Below are 23,172 nucleotides of genomic sequence, written 5' to 3' on the forward strand. Positions count from 1 at the left end.
CCCTAAAAAAAAATTCCTCACTCTATTTGTTTTTAAAGCATATCCTCATCATGTTTTACCTGTGTATTGTTTAAATCTGGTTTATCACTTTACTTCTTAAAATGTGAAAACTGTTTGGGCTGAGTTCCCTGTTTTACTGATGGTCCGAGTGATTGTGAGGTTGATGACTGAGATAGACCGAAGGTCTGATTGTGAGGTTGATAACTGAGATAGACCGAGGATCTGATTGTGCGGTTAATGACTGAGAGAGGTCGAGGGCTTGGTTGTGAGGATTATATATCTATGGATCGGGCTGCACACCGCAGCAATATATATATATATATATATATATATATATATATATATATATATATATATATATATATATATATATAGATATATGGATCGGGCTGCACGCCACGGCGGTATGTTTGGATGGGGTTGTACGCCGCAACAATATATATATGGATCCGGGCTGCGCGCCGCAACGATATAGCGCTTGGGCTGTAGGAGCCCCTCCGGAGTCTGCACACCCCCAGTGAGCGTAGTCAACTATATATATGGATCGGGCTGCACGACGCAGCGATATATGGATCGGGTTGGACGCCGCAGCGGTTACTATATGGTACTTATTGAGTGTGAGTGCGAGCGCTGATTGATGAGAGTTGAGTCTCGAGTGACTGAGAGGCTTGCCCGAGGGGCTATAGACATACATGTACATGAGTGATGCTTTGCCTGAGGGGCCTGTTTATGAACTTATTGTTTTTCACTTCTCCTTAAAGTGAATTTTTATCGAATATGTTGGTTTAATTACTGCTTTCACTCATCTTTAGATCGCGCCTCTATTGAAAATGTTGAACAAATGCTTTAAACAACTTTCATTCAAACTGAAGTTTTTAAGTTATGAAAAGGAATGCGAACTATGTTTTGCCCGAGGGGCTGTATGCGAACTATGTTTTGCCCGAGGGGCTGTATGCGAACTATGTTTTGCCCGAGGGGCCGATTATTGTTTTCATCTTTTTTATTATAAATGGTATTGAACCCCTACTGAAACTGTTGGAAAGTATTTTCAAATGATTTTTACCAAAAACTGGATTTTAAATGAGACGATTGACTCGTATTCTGATTTGAAAGCCTGTTGTGCTTATTGAGTTTATCATAAATGTGGATTCATTGTTTCCTACTACTCAGTCTTTATTTACTCTTATTACTTACTGGGTTGGAGTACTCACATTACTCCCTGCACCTCGTGTGCAGATTCAGGTATTTTGGAACCCGGTAATGGGTGTTGATTGCTCAGACGCGGAGTCATCAGAGTTAACAAGGTGGTTGCACGACGTTCGCAACACTGCTTCCTTCCTCTCATTTCCATTACTGTACTTAGTACATTTTTGACTGATTTTGTTGTATTTAGACCTTGGTAGATGCTCATGACTAGTGACACCCCGATGTCGGGCTTGTGTAATTATTCCGCACTTTTCTTTTAAATTTTTATTATGAGATTATTGGTTTATAAATGGTATAAAAACAACTTTTATTGGAAAATGGTTGATTCGGGAGTTGTGACGGCTGACCTAGTTTCACGATAGGCGCCATCACGACCGGGTCGATTTTTGGGCCGTGACACTGCAGGCGTCCGCAGGCCTTGGCGTCTCCTTCTATCTTTCTATATTGTTTCTTCTATGTATTTCTGAAATAACTTGTATTTATCTTTCGGACCCTTATTTGTAGTACTCTTAGACAGTTTGTGAAATTGTGACACCAAATTCTGGGTAGAGTTGTACTTAGACTTTCACAGTTTGTATTAATCTAAATTATCAAATTCCGTCTTCCATAGTGTTTTTGTTATCATTATTTCCGCTGTTTTTGTTATGTTGTTTGGGATTGTTAAGGGATTAAAAATAAAAATGGTGAAATAATTGGACTTATTGGGTTGCCTAGCTTTTACTAGTAGGCACTATCACGACTCCCGAAGGTGAAAAATTCGGATCGTGATAACATCATTTTATTAAATCCCTATAAAACGAAACCATATCTAAAATTAAAATTTTGGTTTAGTTGCGTTTATATTTTAGAGGTAATTTAGTAGCTTATATATTTTATAGGTATTTGTGTCTGATACATGTAAAGCACAATACCTTAAGTATCATATTATATATATACCCCTAGTAATTAATATCTACATATATAAGTTAATAAAATATCAGTAGCATTTATAAGTTCATTCGCAAAAGTAAACCGTAGTACGAATTGTCAAAAACATAACTGGAGAGTTTAAGACTTGAATGGAATACTAAACTCTTTCTTTATCTATAGAAAGATAATAAGGTGATCATCTAAAAAAACACAATTATGTTATGTATTATTTTAGAAAAATAAATATTTGATACCCTTACTCGATCCTTTTTTGTTGTCCACTCTGTATTCAACGTATCATCCATTTCTCAGCTGTCTCCTCTATAGATTTCCTTCGTTTTATAATCCTCTTCATCAAATGCAACTATTTATAATCATTATACAACACATTAACATTGCTTCTCATTGCAGAAAGAAGTAAAATAAAAAATAATAACTATTTGTAGCCATTAGACAACACATAAATATTACTTTTTATTAGCAAAAAAAAGAAAGGAAAAATAACAATAGTTTAAACTCTTATTAAATAGAAAATATAAGAGAATGGTTAAAAAATGAGAAAAGAAAGATAAAATGGGAATATATCATATTGAGTAATAGTATCCTCTTGAGTTGTTCAGTAATAGTAGTGCTAGCGCTGCAAGAGAAAATATAATCAAAAGGAGATTTAGTAACGAAAAAAAATGAATAAAAGAAAAGCAAAACCGAAGGGAAAGACAGCTTACATGATTTGTTTTTTGTGTTTTAGTGAGTTTGAAGATTCTGGTTATGTGTGGGTAATTTGTAGGGAAGCTAGAGTGATACTTTAATGAGAATTAAGAGGTACTGTCAACCTCTTCATATTTTAATTACAATGAATATACTTTTAAGGATTTTCATTAAGAGTATTAGACTAATCAATCATAGACTATGATTTTAATAAGAAGTGAAATGTCTGAATCAGTCACTATCACATAGTGACGTAAAAGTTATAGGAGCCTTTATCTTCGTGAGGAGGAGGCATCATGGCCCTTTATTACCCTCATTTGCTGAAATTTTTTATTGCATTCATAATTCTTTATTCTCCTTATTAACACTAATTTTACCGTTATAGGCAAACATTAAATTCTATTTTAATCCCATAAATATGTATTAATTGTATTAAAAATTTAAGAGAAAAAATAAATAAAGAGAAAAGTAAAATAAAATTTTTAAAATAAATAAAGGAGAAAAGATAAATACAAATTGTCATAAATTTACATATTAAATATTTGGGGGTTATGAATATAAAAGACATAAGAGTTATTGAGATTATTATTAACGATAATAAGGTAAGAGTTACGAAGATAGAACAATGCCAAAAAAGGAGAAAAAATATAAATAACCTAGTATCATCAATTGACAACCAATCCTCGCAAATTCCTCTTTTCTTTTCCTTTGATTTCGTTGTTGGCTCGGGAATCGGGATACCAAATTAAAAGGAGAAATTGGTTGTAATAATATCAAGAGAAGAATTGAAGGGCCAATAATAAAATAACTAAAAGAAGAATAAACATGACCATCTCAGTAAAACATACTTTCTTGTTGTCATCTTCCTCCAGCCATTTTTTTTGCCCTACTCCAAGCATAGAGTTTGTCCTATTCTTATATTTACTCCAAAAGACAAAACTGATGAAACTTTCAATGCTCTTTGGCCAACAACAGTATTTATCTAATCTTTGGTTTTTTTGGCCTTTTACCTTATTTTATTAATAAATAATTCAATATATTCATGAAGTTACAACATAATTTAATGTGTATTTACAACTGTAAAATAAATACCAATGAGGACAATGATGAATTGTGAAAGCAACAAAGAGGACAATGATGAATTGTGAAAGCAACAAAGAGGATTGTCAGATTTTGCCATCTTCTTTTCTTTTTTACACAGTTACGTGGGAAGCAGCAAATTTTCCATCGTGACAATGAAAATCACGAATACTAGAGAGGAATTGGTGATATAGAAGATCGTGATTTTTTTATTTTCATGATACTTTCCTTTTATTCCTTTTTACTTCCTTTAGTTATATTTTAGTAATATTAAACATTGCTCTTAGTGTTATATAGGGACATGTTACGAGAAAGATCAAACAATATATACAAATTTTATTTGCACCCTCGATAATTGCTACAGTATGGTTACACTAGTCATGTCTTTTATATTTTTATCTATCAAAATCTGTTTATTTATTTTTATATAGGAAGACTCTTAAGTATTTTCATCAGACACTTCACTTTTGCTATCTCTTACTTAAGAATTTACTTTTGCTTCCTCTTACTTTAAGAATTTTGTGCCAACAGTTGCTTGTTAAGCATAATTTCTTTCATTTTGGGGAGGGAATTATTAAGAGGTGATTAGTTCTTCTTGATAGTGTTAGGTGTTTGCCATAATTTTCTTACCATATTCGGTCCTAACAGATAGCTCCAATAATTTCTGTCATAAATGAATGAAATAAGGAGAGGCTACCTATAGTAACTAACACCTCTTCATTTCCATAACTTCTATGTTTAAATTAGTCTTAATTCTCATGCCTTTCATCTTCATAACTTCTATGTTTAATATTATTGATAACTCTCATGCATTTCATTTTCATAACCCCAAATATTTAATGTATAAGTTATGAGACTATTTTATGAAATTTCTCCATATATGCAGCCTATATAAGTAACTCATACGTTTTGGAAAGAATTGCCAAAAGAGACAAAAGATTGGTGATGCCGATGAGCGTAAAAATTATGGAGAAGTACCATATAATATAATGTCAAAGATAAAGGAGAAAGTTAATGCATTCGTTCAGAAAAAAGTATTTTAAGAATTAAGAGTAAAGGTGTTTAACGGGTCGGGTTGACCCGTAACCGGACCGGCCCAGTACATAGGGGGCCGGGTGGGGCTGGGTAGGAGGGGTAGAGGGGGTTGGTCCGTTTAAATTTTGGTAACGGTTAACCGGACCGGTCAAACCCGGTCCACGTGAACAGTACCGTGTACCGGTTAAACCGGCCCGGCCCCGTACAATCTTTTTTTTTTGTTTTTTTTTTAAAAATTTTTTTGAATTAAGTGGGGGCCACTAACCGTTGGCAACGGTAAGACCTGGCAGGGATCCGTTGCCCAACGGGTTAATTGCATTAATAGCCTCTTTTTTCTTTAAAATTTAACTTTTTTTCAATTTACAAAATTAATCTTCTCTAAAACTATAAATACACCCCCTCTTCTTCATTTCTTCACTCAACTCTCATTTCTCAATCTCAATTTCTCTTATTCTCCAATTTTCAAGATTTCAAGTCTCAATCTCAAATCTCAATTCAATTTAAATCATGTCTCGTACTTCTAGAGTGTGCTCATATGTTTGGCAACACTTTGAGGTGGTAGAAGAAAATGAAGAAGGTCAGAAAGTAAAGTGCAAGAACTGTGGTCAAGTCTTAAATTTTCGTTCAGAGTCTGGCACAGGCAGTTTAAGGAGGCATATCAAGTATTGTCTTGAGCGTCCTCCGGAAATTCGTATTTAAGATTTTAAGACAATTTGTGTTATTTTAAAATTATTAGACGTATTTATGCTTAATGTTTTAGTTTGTTAGATTAATTTGAAGTATTGTTAATTTATTATGCATGAAAATTTAATTTTACTATTTTTTGTTAATTTACTTTTTAAATGCAAACTTTAATTTTGAAATAAATGTAGCACTTGCAATTTATATTAATACTTTTGTATTAATATAATTTGTAATCTTTAAATTAATACAAAGTAGTAATATAACTTACAATAGTTATATAAAATACAAAAAAAATAAAAAATACACTAAACCTGGCCCGGCCCGACCCCCTCAACTTGTAACCCGTACGGTTCAATTTTTATCCGGATGAATCCGAACCTGTTAAACCCGTTAAGCCCCAACCCGTAACCGGTCCGGACCGTAACCCGTACGGGTCCAAAAAATAGCAACCCGGCCCGGCCCGCCCACCCGTTTAACACCCTTAATTAAGAGGTACTGTCAACGTCATGTTTTAATTACGCCCACGTCCCTTCTTATCAAAGCAGCATTACACTCCTGACCCTAATTTTTTTAATACATATTCATGGGATTAAAATAGAATTTAATATTTGCATATAACGGCAAATATAATCAAAAGGAGATCTAGTAACGAACAAAAATGAATAAAAGAAAAGCAAAACCGAAGGGAAAGGCAGCTTACATGATTTGTTTTTTCTGTTTCAGTGAGTTTGAAGATTCTTGTTATGCATGGGTAATTTATGTAAGATAGTTTGTTATTGGCAAGTTGGAAGTGAGATTCTTCCCACATCGGAAGAAAGAAGTTCTGTGCCTGTCATGTGAAACAATTCTGGGACCGACCTTACTCGTACCGTGCATGTTATCCTCGGAACTGATCATTATGAAATAGCACATAACAGGCACGAGACTGACTCAACAGGCACGAGACTGACTCAACAGGCACGAGACTGACTCAACAGGCACGAGACTGACTCAACAGGCACGAGATCCTAGAGTTAATTATTTTTAACAGAAAAATCAAATTTATTTGAATTTTAAATTCAAAATTCGAATAAATAGTCGTGTCTGTTTGTGAAACAAGACATCTTTTCTGAAAGGGTCTGTTGGTTGCCTATAAATACACAAGAATTCCAACGAAGTGGATATAGAAAATCACAAGTGTTATTGCATGCTTTGTTGTATCCTGAAGAGAATCGTTTTGTATTTTCCCTAAATTAGTATACATGCGATAACTCTTTAAGGACAGTCGATTTTCACGCCTCAAAGCCAATTTTGTTTATTATTTTCTAACAATCTTAAAGAGTTATTCTGCTATGGAGAAATTGATGTCTGTTGTTGAGAATCCGAAGGAGTTCATCAAACTTGATCGCTTTGATGGAACGAACTTTACCCGTTGGAGAGACAAGATGATATTCTTGTTGTCCGCTCTCAATATCTACTATGTTCTTGATTCTGCCTTGCCTCCGATGCCTGAGCCCACAGCAGAAGATTCTGACGTAGTCAAGGAAGAAAGGAAGAAACGAGAACATGATGAACTGTTGTGTCGCGGCCATATTCTGAATACTTTGACAGATCGACTCTATGATCTTTACTGCAATCTGAAGTCGCCAAGAGAGATTTGGACTGCTCTACAAACTGCATACCAGAATAAAAAACGAGGTATTGACAAATTCCTGGCTCTACAGTACTTTGAATTTAAAATATTTGATACTAGGCCTATAATGGATCAGATTCATGAACTGCAAATCTTAGTATCAAAACTAAGTGATCTTGAAGTTAAAATTCCTGATGCACTTCAAATAGGTGTTATTCTTTCGAAATTGCCTTCCTCTTGGAATGACTATAGAAAGAAAATCCTACATTCTATGGATAAAATGACTGTGGAACAATTTCATACTCACATTCAAATTGAAAGTGAGACTCGTGCTCGTGATGCTATTAGTCAGCCTTCGAGTTCCGCAGTCAATTTTGTCAGTCAGAATGGTTCAGGAAGTGGGAACAAACATCTGAAAATTTCCAAAAAGTCTTCTTTTAAAAAGAGAAAGAACTTTAGTTGTCATCATTGTGGAAAGAAAGGCCATATGATTCGGGACCGCAGATATAGAAAGGCAGAAATAAATTTCAATGCAGGCAAAACCGAAAAGTCTGGAAAGATTAAAAAATCTGAAAATTCTGAAAAGGCAAACGTAGTGGAAAATTCTGCCCAAGGACTGGTTGCCATGGTTTCCGCAATGCAAATTGGTATGGTCACAGAGTTGAATGTGGCTACCGCTGCTACAAATACTCAAGACTGGTGGCTAGATTCGGGTGCTACTATTCATGTCTGTTATGACAAGAAGATGTTCAAGACATATGCAGAAGTGCAGGATTCTGAACAAGTCTTGATGGGAAACCATGTTGCGGCAGATGTTGCTGGAAAAGGAAGTATTGAGATTAACTTCACATCTGGCCAGAAGTTGACGTTACTGAATGTGTATCATGTTCCTGATATGAAGAAAAACTTAATGTCTGCTGCTTTGTTGTCAAAGAAAGGCTTTAAGATAGTTATTGAGTCTGATCATGTAATAGTGTCTAAGAATGGAGTTTTTGTTGGAAAAGGCTATAACTGTAACGGCATGTTCAAATTGAGTATTAATGAAATAAATTATGTTTCTGCTTACATCGTTGAGTCTGATTCTTGTTTATGGCATGCTAGACTAGGACATTTAAATTTTGGCTCCTTGAATTATATGTCCAAAAATGGTTATATCTCATGTAAAACTCAACATATAAAATGTGAAATTTGCATACAAGCAAAGATGACAAAGAAACCATTTCGTAAAGTTGAAAGATCCACAGAACTATTAGATTTAATACATTCAGACTTGTGTGAATTAAATGGAGAATTAACTAGAGGAGGCAAAAGATATTTTATTACTTTTATAGACGACTTCTCTAGATTTACATATGTTTGCCTACTTAGAACTAAGGACGAAGCTTTTCAAAAGTTTAAAGAATACAAGTCTGTTGTGGAAAATCAAAGGAGTAGAAAAATTAAAATTATTCGAAGTGATAGAGGCGGAGAATATTTTCCTAACGAATTTAATAAGTTCTGTGAAGAGCATGGCCTAATACATCAAATTAGTGCCCCTTATACTCCTCAACAAAATGGGTTAGCGGAAAGAAAAAATAGAACTTTGGTGGATATGGTTAATGCTATGTTACTTAATGCACATCTGCCACATAATTTATGGGGTGAAGCACTACTAACTGCATGTTATATTTTAAATAGAGTGCCTTCAAAAAGTATGCATATTTCGCCTTATGAGCTTTGGAATGGTAGAAAACCAAATTTAAATTATTTTAAAGTGTGGGGGTGTATATCCTATTATAGAGTACCTGACCATCAACGAACAAAATTGGGTCCTAGAGGAATTAAAAGTATTTTTGTAGGATATGCACAACACTCCAAAGCTTATAGACTGCTAGATCTAGAATCTAATGTCATTATAGAATCTATACATGTTGAATTTATTGAAAAAAGATTTATAAATGACAATGTTGATGAAATGACTTAAATAAATGGAAAACGTATTGATGCTAATAAATTGTCGCTTTCTGAAATTATTAAAACTAAGGAAAGAAGTGATGATATGCAGATAGAACCAAGGAAAAGCCAAAGAATAAGAAAAGAAAAACATCTTGGTTCTGATTTTATTTCTTCACAATCTATAGTATTTCTTGTTGAAGGAGATAGGACAAACATTTGTAATCAAATTCCTATTGTATTAAATGTTGAAGAAGACCCAAAGACGTTTCAAGAAGCAATGTCTTCTAGAGACGCTGCCTTTTGGAAAGAGGCCATTAATGATGAAATGGACTCAATTATATCCAACAACACTTGGGTTTTGGTTGATCTTCCTCTTGGATCAAAACCTATAGGTTGTAAGTGGGTCTTTAGGAGAAAGTACAATACAGATGGTTCTGTCCAAACCTTCAAAGCAAGATTAGTTGCAAAAGGTTTCACTCAAAAGGAAGGCATAGACTATTTTGATACATATGCTCCTGTTGCAAGAATAACATCCATTAGAGTCCTTTTATCCTTGGCCTCTATCTATGATCTTTATGTACATCAAATGGATGTTAAAACAGCCTTTTTAAATGGGAACCTTAGTGAAGAAATATATATGCAACAACCTGAAGGTTTTGTTCTTCCGGGAAACGAGAAGAAAGTTTGTAAATTGATAAAGTCTCTTTATGGTCTTAAACAAGCGCCTAAACAGTGACATGAAAGATTTGATAGTGTAATACTATCAACCGGATTCGTACATAATAATGCAGACAAGTGCATTTACTCTAAATTTACAAAAGAATATGGAGTAATAATTTGTTTATATGTCGATGACATGCTGATTTTTGGTACGAATCTACAAGGAATTACCGAGACCAAGAAGTATCTAACCTCAGTTTTTAAAATGAAGGATTTAAATGAAGTTGATACTATTTTGGGAATCAAGGTCAAAAGAGATAACAAGCAAGTGACTTTGTCACAAGCACATTATATAGATAAAATCCTTACTAAATTCAGTCATTTAGGAATAAAGGGGTATAATACTCCTTATGATTCTAGTGTTAAGCTAACTTCAAATACTGGAAGAGCAGTAGCACAGTTGGAGTATGCAAGTGTGATAGGTAGTATGATGTATGCAATGCATTGCACTAGACCCGACATTGCATTTGATGTTTGTAAACTTTCAAGGTTTACCAGTAATCCAGGTAATGATCATTGGAAAGCAATAAGTAGAGTACTTGGATATTTAAAATATACAAAGCACTTAGGCATTTGCTATAATAGTTTTCCTAATGTATTAGAGGGATATTCTGATGCAAGTTGGATTACAAGTGTTAATGATAATAAATCCACATCAGGATGGATATTTACTCTAGGCGGTGGAGCCATTAGTTGGGCATCCAAGAAACAAACATGTATTTTCCATTCTACTATGGAATCTGAATTTATTGCATTAGCAGCTGCTGGAAAAGAAGCAGAATGGCTGAGGAATATGTTACTTGATATAAAGTTGTGGCCACAACCTATGCCAGCCATTTTCATATTATGTGATAGTGAGACTACAATGTGTGTTGCTCACAATAAAATATACAATGGGAAATCGAGACATATAAGCTTGAGACATGCTTATATAAGAGAATTAATTACAAATGGAGCTATAGTTATAATATATGTGAGATCAAATAAGAATTTGGCTGATCCACTTACGAAGCCATTAGGTAGAGATGTAGTACAACAAACTTGTGGAGGGATGGGGCTGAGACCCTTAAATTAAATACAAGGAATAGGAACCCCACTTTGAGTTAGTATACACTCTAACAATATAAGTTCAATGGGTAATAACAAGTTACTTGTATTGTTTAAGCACTGATCTCCTCTTTAGGAGCCCTAATTCTATTGTACTACTTACTGTTATGTGAGGAGTTAAGGAGTTGTTAAATGCTTGTTATAACAGGGGCATAAAGACAAACTCCAAAGTGCATACTGTTACATGAAGAGGTTGATTAATCTTAATGGAATTATTAATGTCTGGAGCAACAGGGACATAGTAACTAATTCCACCTATATGAATATTGAAGTGGTGTCGCTTCTAGCAAGATTTAAAGGGTTGATCTTGTAAATATTCATGAATTCAGGATGAGCACATGGCCGTAAACGTGCTAAAGCGAATACTGGATTTTCTAAGCTACTAGATAACGTTGTGTGTGTGGTACTTTCGGTTTGGCACAAGGATTTGTGGTTCAAATCTTAAGATATCATTAACTTCGTCAAAACTTTAATATACTTACACTAAAGGAAAGTTCAAATCTGTAAAAGATACTTTCAATTATTCACAAGTGTTATGAAGTGAAATAACAAACTAGTGGGGGATTGTAAGATAGTTTGTTATTGGCAAGTTGGAAGTGGGATTCTTCCCACATCGGAAGAAAGAAGTTTCGTGCCTGTCATGTGAAACAACCCCGGGACCGACCTTACTCGTACCGTGCATGTTAGCCTCGAAACTGATCATTATGAAATAGCACATAACAGGCACGAGACTGACTCAACAGGCACGAGATTGACTCAACAGGCACGAGACTAACTCAACAGGCACGAGACTGACTCAACAGGCACGAGACTAACTCAACAGGCACGAGATTAACTCAACAGGCACGAGATCCTAGAGTTAATTATTTTTAACAGAAAAATCAAATTTATTTGAATTTTAAATTCAAAATTCAAATAAATAGTCGTGTCTGTTTGTGAAACAAGACATCTTTTCTGAAAGGGTCTGTTGGTTGCCTATAGATACACAAGAATTCCAACGAAGTGGATATAGAAAATCACAAGTGTTATTGCAGGCTTTGTTGTATCCTGAAGAGAATCGTTTTGTATTTTCCCTAAATTAGTATACAGACGATAACTCTTTAAGGACAGTCGATTTCACGCCTCAAAGCCAATTTTGTTTATTATTTTCTAACAATTTATAGGGAAGCTAGAGACTCAGAGGCGGATCTAGGATTTGAGGCTTATGGGTTCCTACCGTAATTTTAGATTAATATGCAATAATAACTGGGTTCACAGTTAGATATTTACAAATATTTAGTGAATTTCTTAATATAAATACAAGATCTACGCAAAAGTTACTGGGTTCCCGAGAACCCGTATTGTATGCTCTAGGTCCGCCCCGGACTAGAGTGATACTTTAATGAGAATTAAGAGCAACTGTCAACCTCTTCATATTTTACCCTTTCAGACGTTATTAATTGAAATAAAGATCTTTGAAGAGAAACTAAAGAGAACCGGAATGGTTCTCCTCCGTTGATTAATGCCGATAAACGTTTTAGAAAAAGAGATGAATAATATATTAATGATGAAAGAAAGAAATAAGGAATGGTTAATTGTTAACAAAATTTAAATGCAAAATTAAGGGAAAAGGTATAAAATCTAAGAAAAAAGATAAATATAATCCTTGGCTAAAGAAACATGCCACATTATCTTTTATTTTTCCAACTTTATTATATATATAGATATAGATAGATATACAAAAAGAAGCAAGAAAGTAGTACTTGTAATATATCTAAAACATAATAAAAACTAAAGAAATATCTTAAATGCATAGTTCCTTGGGTGACATTCGATTTAAAAAAATATCTTGAATACATAGTCATGCATTATTGTAATACTTGTCATCAACCATATAATAGAGGTAATCATTCAAATATAAATTACTCTTCAAATCCAATATTAATAGATATGAATCTATATATATAAAGTTGGAAAAATAGGAAATGAGTTGGCACCTCTCTTTGGCCAAGGATCCAATTTATGTATTATCGCAATTTTTTTGTTTTTCTTGTCCTCTTTTCTATGTAACTACATTAAAGAATTGTAACAGTAATTAAGGCAATGAAGAGTCGCAAAAATTAAAGAACATAAAGTGTCTATTAAATAAAAACTTAAACAATATAACCGTTTGCATTTTCCTAAAAAAAAAAAAGCGAGAAAAAACGTCTCTTCCTCTTCTTATCATTAATTTTCTTAATTATTGCTCTTTATTTATCTTCTTTCCTACAAACAAATACAGTAGAATGAACATTCCCAAAAATAATGGGGGAATTCCAATCGGGATTGATTGAAAAGAACGTCTCTTCCTCTTCTTCCCATTAATTTTCTTAACAGCTTCTCTTTTACTTATCTTCTTTCCTACAAACAAGTGCACATACAATCAACATTCCCAGAAACAATAGAGAATTTCATGCGAGATTGATTGAAGTGAGATTTTAGTTAGTGAAGAATATGCATTTGCAGTAGGTAACTCTTCTATCAACAGGGTCAATTTGTATATGTTGGAGAATGATTGGAGTGTCAATACTAGATATCTTAGATATATTAATTGTTGTTCGATAACATTTTGCTTTAAACGCTTTAAGTATTGATCTTATTCCTTGTTGTGGTGTTTCTCTGTTCATGATTTTTATCATGTAGTCCAATAATAGACACGCTTACTTTTTTTTCTTTTTTTTTTTTTGTGGAGAATGTGGTGTTAGGCTTAGAGATTGACTGATTTTATGGTTGTTGCTGAACTCAAGAGATGCTCCTGCAGAGGCAGCAGTTGAGAAGATTGAAATTACAGCGTTTGGGAAATTTTTCATTTTCGTTGTAAGGTTTGTCTTAATCTTTTTATTTGCTTCTTCCTGTTTCACTTTTACTACTTTTTATTACAAGAAGACAAATCATAGTTGTTATCCTCCTACCTTTTGTAAGTTTGTACAATTTCTCAAAGTAGTATTTTCCTTGACATAATTGATACAGACATGTTAATATGTTGTTTTCCAACGTTATGTACATCATTATGTTGTATAATATGTACTCCCTCGGTTTTGTTTTATATGAATCAGTTTAAGCATAGTGTTTAAGAATTTTTTTTTTAAAGTGTGATGTATAATATTTGCGTTGCATAATATGTACTCCTTTTAACTTTCTTTTCATATAATTAAACCTGTTTAGTTGAGATTAGTTAAGCGAGAAAATATTTTTTTTTACAATCATGGATCTTAAATAATATGCAATGATTTTTCTAGAGAAATCTGATTCCCCCTTCAAGGTATGTATCAAAATATTCCGCGCGAGAAATTTTGGATGCCAGATATTTATACCGAAAAAATATTTTTTCTTATAGCTATAAAAGGATAAATAGGAAATTTAAAGTAACATAGTTTTTGACTAGACTATAAACAAAAGTTTCATTTTCTTAACAGATTAAAAAAAAAAAGTTCACGTAAAATAGAATGGATGGAGTATATTTCTCTGACATTTAGCAAGTATTTCTTTGTAAAAAAGAAAGAGTATAATGATTAAGAAAACATCAATTTTCAATAGTTTAATGGTCTTATATATTTCGTAGATGCTTGTATTGGTTAGTGTTTGAAAGGCAATAGCAACATTGCTTTTGAACGGTAATATGGACGTTTTGTTTTTTTTTTTTTGTTTTTTTGCAGAATCGTAAAAATATTCTTTGCTCTTCATTACTTAAGTTCTTACTTTGATATAAAGTTTCACTTAACGCATAATTGTGTAAACATAAGACATCTATGATTGAATAGTCAAATCGACACACATACTTGCTCTAATCAATACATACTCAGATCTAAAATACAATGACAAGAGCATTAACAATTCAAGGCGTTGATATAACAGTATAATTAATTAATTCCTTTACTTTCAAGTGCTTAGAGAATAAAGGTTAAGGATTAACATTATAGAAGATTTTTCTCTGTTAATATCTGTTAACCAATTAATAACAGGTCATTTACATTAATTGTAATACTTATAACACATAGTAGAATCGGAAAGTATATTTTCTTAGTAAAGACTGATTTTTCTTCTATAAAATTTAAGACATTACTATTATTTTCTTATAATTTATTTATCTTTTAAGATCGCGCGACGCGTGAGTGAATTTACTAGTATATATATATAAGTTAATCAGAAAGCTGATGTGACACATCCCAAATACCAGAATTCCTATTTATCTTTTCCCTGGGTTTTTTTGCTTTCTCCTTATTTTTTTTCATTTATTTAGTTTTAAGTGCAAAAACTCAAACGACACTTCTTTACTTCTCTTGGAATAGCCTACGTTCTGCCAGCTTTTATGAACCAAAGTAATGTTTCCGTTACTCATCATCAAGACCTATAATGACTAACCAGAATTAATTAAAACACATCAGAATTTGAAAAGCCTATCACTAGATAAATTGGAGACTATAAAATTGATATTACAATTGAATTTCCTCTTCATTTCAATCAACTAACTTCCTAGATTAGAAACTAAAGCTTTATCCCCTAAATAAGTTGATTCTTATATAAGGACATATGAATTGTTTTGTGAAATTGTCGATTTTGCTAGAACACAGAAATTTCCAGTATTCGAACTTCGCGATGTCAACTTTCCGCTTACGAACGAACTCTTCCCCAAGGTATTCTATACGTTTGTGATAATCTCTCTGTAATTTTATTTTCCTTTCTTCGTTTTCATCTTTAAAGCTTTCCTTAATTTTTATTTATTTTTTTTACTTTCTTTTTAACTCAACGCAAGATAATATGGTGATCAATATTCATCTGAGTTCTCAGAAAATTATTTCAATTTTTTTATACAACTGCTCTTATCTCTATGATCTTATCGCCTTCAATGGTATCCTCTGTGACTCCCCTATGTGCTAAACTGATAAGAGAGGGTGATAAGATGTTCATACAGTAGAAATATTTATTTGGGGAAATAATCAAAACTATAAAAAATTTGAAAGAAAAACTGCGTTAAAAAAAAATTGTTTAAGTAGTTATTTTGGCGGGCAAATTTGAGGGTGCGAGAAATTAAAAAGGAAAAGAAAGAGAACAGTAAAAAGTTAAAGAAAAAAATAAAAGGAAGAAAGAAATGAGAACGGAAAGAAAAACAACTGCAGAAAATTCGAATTGCGAATCACTTTTGATCGCATTTTTTCCTCTTCTTTAATTTCTGTATTGGTATAAAGTAAAGAACAAAAATTAAAAATCAAGTAACTTATTTTACAAAAATCTATATTTATAAAAATTGGGGAAGTTATTATTATAACTCAAGATAGTTAAAGATGTCTAATGATTATGTGAATAGTATAATTTTAAACTACTAAGTCTGAGCTTTTTCCATTTTCCTTTTTATTTACAAGTATATCATTTACTATTTATTTTAATTTTCTCTTTGCAGGTTCTCAAGCATATATTTTCATGATCTATTTGATAGATTCTGGAGGTTTAGAACATACACTCACGTACAATATTCTATAATACTTACGGCAACATTAAACATCATTTAAGTCAATGCAATTTTCGTCTCACTTATATTTATTTAGAGAAAAAGAGATATATGTCACCAAATTAGGAAGAAAAAGAAGGATTTTGTTTTATTTTATGCGTTGCAAATCATCAATCGTATTTTATCAGTCGTTTAAAGTATTTAAAGCATTTATTGAAGTGATGTGTTGGAACATTTGGATGCCCCTATCTTGTAAGTTGTAACATGTATAGGACTTGAAGTATGGCAATTGGGCACTTGGTTTGTAATTGAAAATAATTTATATTAGTAATATAATCAATTCATAGGATTAAATTTTGTATGCATATAAATAAGATTTTCTCTTTTATCTCAACTAAATTTAGAAGAAAAATAATAATTATATACTACATACATTTACTATTGTTTCTAATAACCGCGAGAAGCGTGAAAAAATTAACTAGTACATAAATAAATTCGATTGCTAACTCTGAAATAGATACCGAAGTAATCAATTATATCTTCCATTACATTTTGTGACAGGTGTTTGACTTGATTATTGGTAATGAGTTTAAGAAAATAGAACTCAATGTATTAATGATGATGGACGATAATAAATATAGTGATTAAAAGAGAAAAAAATGTCACGTCAATGTTAAAGAGTGAATAGTTTGATCAATTAAGACTATTCAAAGTTAGAAAAGTTTCAGAAATAAAATTGTGCCAAATATTTTAAAATGTCAAAAATTAGACAGATTGTAACTAGGGAATTTTACACAAATGTCTCAAATAAATCTCAATTTACCAACATCTAGTCATTAGTCATAGACTTACCAAAACTAGCCAAGTACATATTAAAATTGAAAAACTAAATAAATAAATTTCTTTCTCTCAAAAAATCACATGCAAAAATCATCTTCGATATTTTTAAGCGTGATAGCAACATTAGATGCAGGACGGAAAGGAAATTTCATGAATGAGATAGCAAATAAGATGATGAAATACAAAAAAAAAAAGTTCAATATTTCAAAAATCTAAGCAAAAAAGAAACTTTTTCAATGGGTATAGTTGAAATTCATTGAAAACATATAGATAAGTCAATATACAAAATTTGAGGAAGATTGGAGTTGATTTGGACTGGTTTTGTATCAAAATTCATAATTAAATCGAGTACAAAAAATTCTTCTGCGACACATGTATCACGCATGTATCTCACACACATGGATATACATGTGAAACACAATTGATACAAATATGATACATATGTGATACACAAATCATTCACAATGTGATACACATGTCTTTTTTTTCAAGTATAGTTTTTACTTCGAATTTTCAATTCCAACCACCTCAAAACTTCACCAAATCATCTCAAAACTGAGGTTTTGAGATTCAAGCTCCTTAAGATGAACCCAACCTATTCTAATAATACTCACTCAAAAGAAAGCAAAAATTTGACCTTTTTTTGCTACAAATAACTATTTGGCTAATATTAGTAATATTTTATAAATTGACCAATTTTTATAATGAGCTACCTATAAATGGACATAGCGGTAGATTTCGTTCTAACTACTATATACACAAAAGAATATAAATAAACAAATCGTTAGGCTGGTTCTATTATTTAGCTGCTGCGACTGATTCGTGAGTTGACCAGAAAACGCGGGAGTCCACGGGTATTTCGGTACCCGATTCGTACCCGACCCAATTAATTACCCATTTCCTCTCGTTCAGCATTCTACCAGAGGCAGACGCTCTTCTTCTTCTTCTTCTGGTCTCGATAGTCTTTTCTCACATATCACACACCACCAAAAATTCCTACTCAAAAGTGCCCTAAAACCCTTTAAGCTTTGTGTATACATAAATAGAATCTTTATGTATTTATATTTCCTGGGTATTTTCTATTTATAGGAATTAGGCTTTCTTCTACAGGCAAACTCTCAATGGATGATCATGATGACGATTGGGAAATTCTGCTCTCTGCTTTAAAGGGTACTGTTTTCTCAACCGTCTCTGTTTATTTGGTAATTTTTATTATCCGACTAAGTTTAGGGGCTAAATCGAACTAGATTAATTTGTTCTTTAAAAATTAAATTTAAATACTTGGAAACTGTGGGACGAATCACTTTAGTTGTTTCAATTCTTCTCATACATGAAAAATTACATTTTTAAATTCCACTTAGTCTTCTTGAGCCGAAGGTCTATCGGAAATAGCCCTACTCCTCCGGGTAGGGGTAAGGTCTGTGTACATACTACCCTCCTAGACCCCAGTTATGTTGTAGTTGTTGTTTTTGGTCAAAATCCACTTACTTTGATTCTTGGAAATAAAGAAATGCCAAATCTTTTGGGACATAGGGGAACAATATGTATTGCTTTTGTGTGTGCGTGTTTATTTGTGTATTTGCGGACTATATGTTCTTTGGGCATAATCATGTTGAATCTTGAAATAGATGGTTGTGTGGATATTGAAGAGGAGGAGGAGGAGGAGGAAGAAGAAGAAGAAGAGGAGGAGGAGGGTGATGATGAAGATGTTAACAATGAAAATGTGAAAACAGAATTGGCATGTCCATTTTGTTCAGAAGACTTCGATATGCTTGGATTGTGCTGCCACATTGACAGCGAGCATCGCATGGAGGCAAAGACCGGGGTAAACAATACCTATATTTTCTTTCATTTTCATGTTGGAAGTATTTTGAATTTTGGTTTTGTCTTCTCTTTAATAATTTTTAGAAGAGAGTTTGCTCTTGAAGGGTTTAAATTAGGATAAGGATAGTCACCTGTTGGATTGAGGCTGTTGTTCACATCTGCCATTGGTGGAAACTTTCTTAAAGGTCATTACGTGTTGATTGTGAAGACGCAAAGTCTATGGTAGAGTGGTAATTGTTAGGGCAGCTTGCTTTCTTGAATGTCTCGAACTTTTAGATTAATTGGTTGTATCAGGTAGAGTTTGAGTATCACCTACCTATTATTAAAAAAAAAATATTTCCATGTACTCGTGAGAAAAGAAGCCAGATGCATGTGAGAGAATGTGGTGCAAACCTAAATAAATAAAATGTTCCTTCAATATGACCAAGAAGCACGGAACTATCCACTTTTCGAGCAAATGAGAGGGTTGGGAGAAAGGTGGTTTTATTTGATTTACACTGAGCTGGAACCTCCAAAAAGTACGTTTTTCTCTATTTGATGATTCCTATTAGGACGAAACTAACTGCAACTTTTCAATTATTGCAGTTCGTGCCTGAGTTTTGTAATCCTAGGAATTTGATACAAATACATTCAATTGGTTTGGCGTATTTGCACACTGTCTCAATCTGAGATATGTTTGCTTATAACGAACAGTAGTACTTCAGTGTTGTGTGAAATTATCTTATGGCCATTGTGTTTTCAGCCTTAGTCTTTTGAAGTCTGAATTTCTTATGATCTGTATTTCTTTATCTCCAGATATGTCCTCTATGTGCTGTCCAGGTGCGAATGAATATGGCTACACATGTCATCGTGCAACATGAAAGTATACTAAAAATATCCTTCACTTTATTTCAATTTATCAGCTTTACATGGTCAGGTTAAGTGTAGGAGTTATTGACTTTTCATAGCTGATTGTAAGAGAATAGCGAATCAAGTTTCATAGTTGTTCTTTATAGTCAATTGGGAAGACAATATAGAAATTTCTGCATTGAGTGAGTCTGGATTAGTGAGCTTGATATTTGTTTATATAGTGAACTGGAATGCAGTAGCTTCTCAATTTTCCTCTGTGTGTTGTCTAATTCATAACTTCTAACATCTTCATCAATCATTATGCTTAATGAAAGATAGTGGCAGATGCCTTCCTTTTTATAATTAAATATTATTAATAAAGTGACACTTAGGTAGTGTTGCTGCTTCCAAATGTTATTAACTTTGCCCTCTTTCCCTTATCCGAAAAAGAAAAGAAAAACCTTGCCAACTTTCATGTTTATTGGTTTATCTGAGTTATTTCCTTGAGCATGATTCTGCATCAATCATTATTTTAGGAGAAATGTTATATTTTGTTTATCATATGAGCATGTGGAGCTATAAGTTGATTTACCTTAACAAACCTTAAGCTCTCAGCAAAAAGAAACTTCAAAATGGTGGATCTTTCTCAGCCTTATCCTTACTGAGGAAAGAGTTGCTGAGTGCTTATTTGGAAAAGAAGTCCAGCCATGTCACTCCTTCCTCTAATATGGCAACCAACCAGTTACTGTTATCATTTGTCGGCAATCAGCAGCCTTCCAAAAGACTTCATACAAGACAATCCTGCACTTCAGCTGAAGCAAGTTCATCTGTAAACAGCCTAGATGACCATGTTAGTGAAAGGTAAGAAGGTTATTATGATTTAATTTCAACAGTTTGGTCATGGTTCTATGTGTTATCTCTCATCATCTGCCAACATCAAATGGCACTGATCACGATGATGAAAAAGGACAAATTAGTGGACAAGAGAAAGCTGGATATATAGGAGTAGGCACACTCAATATCTTCCATTTGTTAGAAGCTTGTCCTTTATCAATTATTGTCATTGCAAACTAATTGGAGAACAACAGCTTGTAACTTAATTCGAACTTAGAACCAGACTTGATTTGATCACTGGAGACAACCGAACCACACAAGCTCGATAGATAGCTAACTAGTTATAGTTTTGGTTCATCTAGCAATGATAAGTTCCTCATACTTTTGCTCGGTTAAATTTCATTTAATGTGATCGTTCATGGAAACGATGATGTGCATAGAGCGTTGTTGCTTGAATTTGCTTTTGATTGCTGCTGATTATACTTGTATGCATCACATCTCTGGATTATGCAAGAAGTGACGTTGGCAGCAAGTTAGCTTAATTCGAGAACTGAGGTGTCCTTAGAAATTTTGCCTATGCTGGATATGTAGTGCTTTACATATATCTGAAATTGTGAGAGAAAACCTAGTTTAACAATTTGTAGGGAATATAATAGGAACATCAATGCATGATTGCCAAGTTTTTGGATTTTGTTATTCCCTTGCTAAGGAAAATGCTGTAGTTCCATTTGCTAAAAGTTAAAAAAGCTTCACTCAGAAGGCTTCTAAAATCAAGCCAACTACGAGAACTCATGGAACCATTTGTTTTTGGGGGGTCATTTCTCCCAAATTTTATTACTTTGTTATCACAGGTGAACAGTAGGGCAATAAAAAATGGTCATTTATGCATTCTTCTCAAAAAATTGTCAGGAAGACACTGTATCACCATTTATTTTTATCCCCTTCAATCTGATTAGCACCAGGAGCATTCCAAGGTTAATTCTGATGCCTGATGCTTTCATCCAACGGTTTTCTCCTTCTTTTCTCCTACTATATATGTAACAATATCTTTCTTGATCTTCATCATCCTTCTTCACTTTGTCCTTTCCCTTCAAATGCCTTCCCTTTTCTAATTTATCTAGTCATTTTGAACGATATTTCATTTAGCCCTACAATAACATTTTCCTGAGCCAAACCTTGAGTGACATAGAAGCTGGTTATTTTGCTGATGTTGTCTTCCTTCAATTAGCAAGTTCACTGTTTGTTTCATGAGTAACTCAAGCGTAGGTGGCAAAAAATGATTGTTTTGAAATGAACATAGCAGGAAATTCACATTGTAAGTGAACTACATAACATATTCGCTTGGTCTAAGTGTCCATGGCACTGAATTTGGAACTTGAGTTGTGTAGAGAACTTTAGATGTATCCTTTTCCTGAATGCTTGCTAAATGTTATTCTAGGAAAGCACGTATTATCCTTTTGATTTCTTGCTACCTCCTAACTTACATTTGGCTGGATGGTAAAAGTTGACTCTTTTCATTTTAATCAAATCCTTGTCAAAGAAGGTCCCAACCGTTTCCTTCAATGGACAAGGATCAGGAAGAGAAGTTCCAGAGATCTGAATTTGTGAAAGGACTATTGCTCTCCACCATACTGGAAGACTATTTATGAGACTGAACATCAAATGCTTCTTTTCCATTATTTGGATACTGGCACAGAAGCTCTTTGAAGATGCTCCACGAAATATGATGATTAATTTATTAGCAGCTAGAAGCTGTTGGTTGGAGTTAAAGCAGTGTTCACCTTGTAGTTGACTTGCTCCCTGCTGTGGTTGCCTATGCAAAGATATGTCCGGTTAACATGCTTTAACACAATTCTTTCAATTAAAGTGACTTCAGCGTGCTATTTCTCTTTCTTTGTTGCCCTCTTAGCTGATGTAGCTTATACTACATCATGCACTTGACTATCCGTGACTGGAAACAGAAATTTTTCATTCATATAGTCAGATCCAAAAGGACTAATTATGAAGTAGCATTTTTACGTCATTGTCACATTTTGCAAAAGAAATTAGATGTCATTCTTTGAATTGTTCATGTGCAAGTTTCTGCAGCTTTACATTATAGTCCCTTGCTTCATGCTATTTTATCCTCATATAGTCTAAAAGCAGAGTGAATAATGTAGCGATGACTTGAATATCATTTGAGAATTATGTGACATGAGTTCTACATGTTGGGATGTGGGGAAGACATGGAAGTTATCACGGAATAGGTAGATTATCAAAGACTACTAATTTAGGATTGGCTACTCAAATAGTGACATCCAGCAAACGACTCCAGTCCGGTGGTTATCATGGAGAATGGGGTACTAATTAATGAAATCGGACGAAGAATACCTTTCTCTTGTCTTCA

General features: G+C 33.3%; 1 protein-coding gene across 2 annotated transcripts; it reads left to right on the forward strand.

Moving 5' to 3' along the window:
* Window positions 1-18,120: 18,120 nt before the first annotated feature.
* Window positions 18,121-22,857, forward strand: LOC107803941 (protein DEHYDRATION-INDUCED 19 homolog 3-like). Of its 2 annotated transcripts, none has more exons than XM_075244404.1 (5): window positions 18,121-18,470; window positions 18,929-19,125; window positions 19,920-19,995; window positions 20,558-20,813; window positions 22,327-22,857. In XM_075244404.1, exons 1-5 carry the CDS (start codon window positions 18,422-18,424, stop codon window positions 22,433-22,435), a joined length of 687 nt encoding a protein of 228 aa, XP_075100505.1. In that variant the 5' UTR covers window positions 18,121-18,421; the 3' UTR covers window positions 22,436-22,857. The 2 variants fall into 2 exon arrangements, with proteins under 2 accessions (XP_075100505.1, XP_075100506.1); XM_075244405.1 differs by having other exon boundaries at window positions 18,126-18,470; window positions 22,330-22,857.
* The last annotated feature ends 315 nt before the right edge of the window (window positions 22,858-23,172 follow it).

This window comes from Nicotiana tabacum, chromosome 22 (genome assembly GCF_000715075.1).
Source record: "Nicotiana tabacum cultivar K326 chromosome 22, ASM71507v2, whole genome shotgun sequence".
NCBI lineage: Eukaryota > Viridiplantae > Streptophyta > Magnoliopsida > Solanales > Solanaceae > Nicotiana > Nicotiana tabacum.

Coding starts and splice junctions, on each gene's coding strand:
- LOC107803941 (XM_075244404.1), top strand. CDS start 18,422: ATGGATGATCATGATGACGATTGGGAAATTCTGCTCTCTGCTTTAAAG. Junction 18,471..18,928: donor TCTGCTCTCTGCTTTAAAGG/GTACTGTTTTCT, acceptor ATCTTGAAATAG/ATGGTTGTGTGGATATTGAA. Junction 19,126..19,919: donor GCATGGAGGCAAAGACCGGG/GTAAACAATACC, acceptor CTTTATCTCCAG/ATATGTCCTCTATGTGCTGT.